This window comes from Gallus gallus, chromosome 1, assembly GCF_016699485.2.
Source record: "Gallus gallus isolate bGalGal1 chromosome 1, bGalGal1.mat.broiler.GRCg7b, whole genome shotgun sequence".
Lineage (NCBI taxonomy): Eukaryota > Metazoa > Chordata > Aves > Galliformes > Phasianidae > Gallus > Gallus gallus.
In genome coordinates, this window is record NC_052532.1 from 182,582,218 (window position 1) to 182,589,465 (window position 7,248).

General features: G+C 49.5%; 1 protein-coding gene across 11 annotated transcripts in view; it reads right to left on the bottom strand.

The window, feature by feature from the left end:
* Positions 1–6,760, bottom strand: part of YAP1 (Yes associated protein 1) — an 83,867-nt gene extending 77,107 nt beyond the window's left edge. For 5 of the 11 annotated variants that reach the window (XM_046915533.1, XM_046915586.1, XM_046915489.1 and 2 more), the window contains exons 1-2: positions 6,212–6,760; positions 3,532–3,779 (exon numbers count right to left, since the gene is read on the bottom strand). In XM_046915533.1, the coding sequence (XP_046771489.1) occupies positions 3,532–3,779; positions 6,212–6,529 (566 nt within the window). In that variant the 5' untranslated portion in view covers positions 6,530–6,760. Of the gene's footprint in view, positions 1–3,531; positions 3,780–5,617; positions 5,970–6,211 lie in introns of those variants that run through there. The other 6 variants (NM_205243.2, NM_001396970.1, NM_001396969.1 and 3 more) reach the window with 3 other exon arrangements.
* Positions 6,761–7,248: the final 488 nt, after the last annotated feature.

Sequence of the window (7,248 nt, forward strand, 5' to 3'; positions counted from 1 at the left end):
CTAGAGTGACCCGCTATCTTCCTCCATAGTTCACTGAAATGTCAACCAGCAGCTGGCTAGCAGGAAGTGGTTGAAAAGCAATGCAGTTGACATCGCCACAGAAACCAAGCAAGCCTCGTTTACGGCATGTTTAAGAATGGGCTGAAGTGTATCGTACAGCAATGCTGAGATGACTCAGATGTGACCGCTTATAAATCAGGCAAGTCTCAACTGATCAGTTCTATGTAAGCAGCAGTTTCAGTTATTAAAAAAATAAAAATAGTTTTACCAAAATCTGCATTTTCACCAACGGAAAGTTATACTCAAGAGTCGCAGTCAAAACAATGAAATGAGCACTGATGAGTGGAATTCTGGCAAATCTTACATTGAGCATTCATACATAACGGGGTTTATTTGTCTGGATGACAGACTGACTTCCTACAGTCATTCTGGATCAGATCACAAAGTCATAGAATGGCCTGGGTTGAAAAGAACCTCAAAGATCATCTAGTTTCAACCCCCCTGCCCACCCTACACTACCGCTCTCACCCTACTTTAATATGTACTAATACATGTGCTCTGTGTATCTGGCCTATACACACATACACAGTTATATGACCAAACAGCTATTTTCTCCCCCATTCCTACAATTTTATTTCTCTGCACAAATTATCATACTTGCACTTCTTTCATAGAACCACAGAATGGCCTGGGTTGAAAAGGACCACGATGATCATCTCGTTTCAACCCCCCTGCTATGTGCAGGGTCGCCAACCACCAGACCAGGCTGCCCAGAGCCACATCCACCCCGGCCTTGAATGCCTCCAGGGATGGGACATCCACTTTGACCCACTGATTAGTAGAAGTGACTAAAATCTTTGCAGTACGATATTCAGTTTTGCATTATTCTGTTTGCAATACAGCATATTATGATAACTATAACCATAAGGTCTATAATCATAAGGCCTACTGACATCTGGAAAAAATCTAATAGCATTACCTATTCTGCAAAGATCTTTCTAGAGCCTGATTACCACACCGTTCACACAGTGGCTACAGAACAAATGGAAACAAAGAGCAACGCAGCTGAATACTTGGAAGAGACTGAAAATCAGCATATGGTAGAAGGAATCACATACAATTCATTCAGCATCAGGAACCTTAGTCCTCACGCTTTGAGCAGAAGCTTAAGGCACAACTAGACAAGACATGATTTTAACAGGTTTGCACATTTGAGACAGAACTTGCCACTCAATACTGAAAAAAGACACCTGAAATATAAACTTACTACTTAAAATTAATTCTTAAGATTTCTTTGAATTTTTTAAAATACAAAGCAAATGTTTTCCTAGTATTTGAATTTTTATTTTATCTTCTTTTACAAATCTTAATGGACTCCAATGAAGTTGAGGGATCTCACCTGTAGGCAGCATTAAACGACCTTTTAGGAACAACGCTTTTCAAACCCAAACAGAATGTGAACAGTCTTCAGAACTGTCCTCATTAGACTCTCCCATACCACAGCATCACCCAAGGAAAGCCAAAAGAAAACAGCCCATTAAGCTGTTTAAAATCTCCCAAGGTCAGCATGTGACCCAGCAGGGAGAGGTTCAGAAAGTACAGCCTTTATTTTTACTCCTAACAACCTGGTTTGTTTCTACTCCTTTCCTCTTCAAGACACATCCTTCACAGCTAGCAGCTCTTTCAATCATTTACTTTGGATGTCTGCTTGAGAACAAACGATCTTGCTCATGCAGATGAGTTTGCCAGACTTGTGTGTACTTTCCAGTCTCAGGCTCTTTATTGTTCTTGTTGAAACCTGACCCTTTGAAATGGATACCAGAACACCAAGAGAGGACAAAAAACTTGCAAAAAAAAAAAAACAGAAAAGATTTTTGGTGGTAATAATGAAACTGCAGAAAAGCTTTCCAAGATCAAAACTATCACTAATTTCACTTTAGTGGCCACAATTAAAAAAGAAAAAAAAAAAACACAAAAAACCCAACTTTTTATATAAAGACATTTTGCACCTCTAAAACTGCTCTATTTTCCAAAAAAAAAAAAAAAAAGACTTATCAGAAATACTTGTGACAGCAAAACTTAAAAACAACTGCTTTTCAGGACTGGTGAGCTGCTCTTTAAGAGTTTTTACCAGCACAGTCAAAACAACTAAACTTGCCGTTCATTGAAGAACTCAGCCTGTGCTTTCCTCAAGGCCCAACCAGCTACCAATCTCCAATGGCACAAACATGCATTGTTCCCAAAATTCTACTTGTGCCCACTGCAGAACACATTCCAGAACACATTCGTTAAACTCTTGCAAAGAAAACATCACAGTATTGACATCTTTATGCAATTCTCATTTTTGCTTTTCTAACACAAAATTATTGTTTTCAAGAATTAGCATTAGGGCTCAAATAATTCGACACAACTGCTGCAACCCATTTTTGGCTTTTACAAGTGATATTAATTTCTCCTTACAAAAACACCACTGTAGGAATAAGAAAAAGCTTTAAGAAATTCTACAGTGACCATTTTTACTGCAGACAACAAATTAGTTTTAAAAGCTACATCAATTTGATTGAAGTATCTGAGTTTGTATTAATGGTAGTTTAGCAAGAAAGGTAGGAATACAGACGTTTTATTTGGCAGAAGCAAGTTTTATGTAAATAACACACTGTGCTGCCTCTCCCCTCTCCCAGCCCCAAAAATGACACATAATGGATTATTTAGAGCCTTCCAGATTAATAAAATATTCAAAATACAGTCAAAGTATCTGAAGGCCAATTACATGTCCTGGTGGACATGCTTTCAGAACGAAGGACAAGCTCCTGCTGTTCTAGAGATGGAAAGAAAACCCAACGCTCCCTAATGGACTGGCTGTCACGTGGCTGGCATATGCCACCTCTCCTCTGTTCTACAGAAGGTGGTACTGATTTCACTGCACAAAAAAGCTACAGCCAGAGGAAAAAGAAACAATGTTAGAAGTTCTGCAACTCCTGTTTCACTGCAAGGGAGGTAGATGGGTTCAGAGTTACAGACCCAAATACTGTTATCAAACACATGCCTTAATGTCCTCATGAGGACAGAGCAGGCAAAAATGTTTTGACTCTACATTTACACAACTGTACTTAGTGATAAAATAAGAAGTCCTGATATATTCTCGCCACAACAGAGTCTAAAGTTACTCTATAGTTTTACGTCTGTAAAATTAAAGTAAGGTATAGTGTATTTTAACCCAAATGAGAATGCTGGCAAGATCCAGCACGTGGAAGAGCCATGCTGTTCAAAAGTCTCTACGTGCATTTCATTTGTTTTTAGTATACGATATAACAGACAACATTCTTCAACTAAGATTAAGGTGGGATAAATACTCATTGAGTATCATGCAATTTCCAGAAAGAGTGGAATTGATATGGGCGAAATTCCTAAGTGGTGGGATCTTCTCTCCTACTTAAAATCAGGAGAATGTTCCTAAAATATGTATTTAAAAGTAAAATTCAAATACTTAGAGAATAACGAATAGAGCCAACCAAAACAAGTATTACTTACTTAAGGAAGTATCTCTGTCCAGATGGTGTTTTGGCCATCTCCCAGCCCGGTGGCAGAGGTACATCATCAGGGATCTCAAACGAAGACTGGCGGAGATGCTGAGAAGACGGAGCTCCGGGTCCGGTCACTACTCCGGAGGGTGTGAGCGTCCCAGGGGAGACGGCCCCCAGCTGCAGTGATGCTGGAGAGGAATGAGCACGAACATGCTGAGGGGTCAGGGCTCCTGCTGTCCCTGCGTCAGTGCTGGCCTGTCAGGAGTGAAAGGATTCCCATTCAGATTTTTGTACTTCAGCAGAAATGCATCTGTCAAAAGGCACTGCTCCTTAAAGGAATCTTTCAGATGAAATTCCCAAGTTGATCTTTCTAAAGTTATGCATATTTTGCAGTTGCTGGTTAATTTGCATCAGAGAAGCCCCCATATAAGCCAAGAAATATCAACTCTAAGTGTTCAGTAACTGCTTTAAGTTCTATTTTGAAAACTGAAGTTCTTGCCCCTTGGTGCAGGCTTCAGGCAGCCTACAGCCTGCAGACTGAGCATGGCACACTGCGTGGCTCATTGCTGGACTGCACCCACCCATCACCATCACTTTTCACTGACAGAGGTAATTTCCCACCCCCCTTGTTGAAATGGGGGTGTGGGATGCAAGGACACCCACATATAGACCTTCTGCATGGCTTTAAGGAACTGGACAAAGAGAAAAGGAATAGAGAAGTGCCCGTTGATGGTGATGAGCTCCAAGAGAGGGAGAACTCCTGAACTCGGCTATCAGAGCTACAAAAGGCTGAGCACAGAATTTCCTAACCTGCACACCAACAGCTCTTTAAGGGCACTCACAAAGAGCCTGCCAGTGCTTTATCTAAAGAAAGCTTCCGCAAACTGTTTGACCAGTCAATCAGAAGTGACTCAGAGACCATTCACACAGCTGCCAGACTGAAGTACAAGAGCTTCTTTGGCAGTAGGAAATACATGTCCAAAGCCAAAAAGACAAAGCAGATCTGAAAATTGGGTTAAAATCCTTTGTGTGCGTGTGTGTATTTATCAGTTAATTAAATCTTGTAGATACCCCAGAACAACATGGCCACCTGCATTAAGATGCACATATCAGTCCAGCCACACCTCTCCATGCAAGTATTACACCATACAAGGCCCCACTTATGCACTCCTATGGGGACATTTTGCTACATCTGCATGTTAACGTGCCATTTATTACATTGGAACCAAGGAAGCTTACTTTTGCATTTAAGCACAGTGTAGGAGGTGCAACTGTATGGAATTTGAGGATCTTTAATTCTTGAGAAAAAGAGTACAGAAGTCCTTTCCTGATGGACAATATTTTATGTCACAAATGAGTAAACAGGGAAAATTGAAACTATCAAAAGATAGCCAACAATAGAGCAATAGTTCTCTGCCTTCAGCTGAACTCCAAGGTTGCACTCCTGAGGTAGGAACTCCTAAGTGGGATGAGAACCCAAGGCAGGAGCACACACAGAGGATGTGGAGTAAGGCATCACAGCAAGGGAACACCGAGAGTAAAAGTGCAACACTTGCATGAAAATTAAATGCATTCTGAACACGATACTTATTTAACTGCACATAGATACTGTGTTTGCCAAGACACAGCAACAAGTAGCGGCTGAGCATGTGCAGCCCACACCTCTGTGTAACTTAACTGCCACACAACTCACACCAATGAGAGCAACCTGAAGGAACCCCATTTACTGACGGATTCAGAGTGCAATTAAGAAGTCGGCAGCTCAGAAGCAAGGAAGAAACCACAGGAGCAGCTCAGCCCCACCCCTGCTATTCTCTCTCCAGTCTCACGGTGTAAAGGCCGGGCTGCTTTTCGAGTATGTGGCAAATGAATTAACTCGTGCCAGGGTTCAGCGCGGCGCAGAGCCCCGCAGCCGCGGCACGAAGCCCTGGGAGGGAGCGGAGGTGCGACCGCAGCAATGCTGAGGGCCTTCGCGAAGTGGGCACTGCGACACAGAGCGAGTTTTGCTCCGGCTGCACAGACAGAGCGAAAGCGGCCGATAACAAAACCGATTTTGCAGCTCAACAGCGAAGCTCGTTACTTCGCAGTCACACCTGAGCGGAGCGGCCCCTTCCCGGCGGGGAACGGCGGCGGAGCGCCTCTGCCCTCAGCCCGGGGCACGCGGGAGCTCCGCGGACGGAGCCGACACAGCGCAGCGCGGAGCCGAAATGGTGGAAGAGCCACATCCATGTTGCTTGGGGGGGGAAAAAAAATAGAAAAAATAAAAAAGTTCGGCACAGCCTCACGACAACCCCCACCGGCCGGCCCGCAGCGCGGATCGGATCCCTCAATCGCGGCGCTCCCCACACCGCTCCGAGGCCTCCCCTCGCCTTTCCTCCCGGCCGGGCCGCGGGGCGGATGTGGAGCCCGAGGGCCGCCCGGAGCCCGGGCCGGGACGGCGGCCCCTCGGAGGGGCGGGAGGAGCGGGGAGAGGAGGAGGAGGAGGCGGAGGAAGGCAGCGCGCACCCGGCCCCGCGCCCCCCGCCCGCGCTGAGGGCGGATTCCCGCCCCGGCCCCTTCCCCCACACACACACACCTCCCCCGGGAGGAGCCCGGCGGCGGCGGCGCGGAGGGAGGGAGGGAGAGAGAGAGGGAGGAGGGAGATCGGAGATCGCGGCGCAGCGCCGGGCCGGGTCGCCCCCCCTCACCTGGCGGGAGTGAGCCTTGGGCTCGGGCGGCTTGAAGAAGGAGTCCGGCAGCTTGCGGAGCCGCATGGGCAGCGTGTGCGGCACGTTGGCGCCCTTGGGGTTCATCACGGCGTTGAAGAGAGCCTCCAGGTCGGTCTCGGAGTCGCCCCGCACATGGACGATCTGGTGCCCCGCCGGAGGGGGCCCCGCGCCCGGCGGCTGCGCGGCGCCTCCCGGAGCTCCCGACACCGCGCCCGGGGGCTGCGGGGCCGCCTGCTGCGGGGCCGGGGGCTGCGCCGCCTGCGGCGGCTGCTGCGGCTGAGGCTGCCCGGGATCCATGGCTGCGGCGGGACCCCCTGGCGCTTCCTCGCGGGGCTCGGCGGCTCAGAGCGCGCAGGGTCGGCCCCGCATGCCCCGCGCCGCGGCTCGTCCCGCTGTCCCCGGCGCTTCCTACCCCTCGGCGGGGACGGGCGAAACGGCTGTGACCGCGCGGCGCTGCCCCGAGCCCGGCCCAGCCCGGCCGGCGCCTCCGTCCCGGCGGCGGAAACTAACTCGCACAACACTCCAAACAAAAGTTCGCAGTTACGCCCGCCCGAATCACTCTCGGCGGCGGACTCCGCCCCTCCTGAGCCCGCCCGCACCGTATCCGACCGAGACGGCCCTGCGCCGCGCTGCCCTCCTGCTCGCGCCCGCCCGCACCGCCTCCCGCCCACCGGGCGCCCCGAAGCAGAGGGAGCCGCCCGGCCCCCCCGGACCCGTAGCGCGCGGCCCGCGGTCGCCTCACGGTCGGGTTTGTCCCGCCGACTCAGCGCTCCTCTCCACGCGCCCGCCCGCGCGTCTCCCTTCTGCCGCCCGCCCGGCCGTGGAACCGCGCCGCCAACCACAACTTTTATTTCTCCCCAACTTCTCTCCCAACTTCCAGGCTCCCGCCGAGGGGGTGGGGAAGAGCTGCGGCGCTCCCCTCCCCCGCCGCCCCGGAAGGGGACAGCCCCCCTCTGTGAGAGATGGGGGGGGGCGAAGGGGGGGAGAAGACCGTGGGTACGACCCCTCCCGCGGGA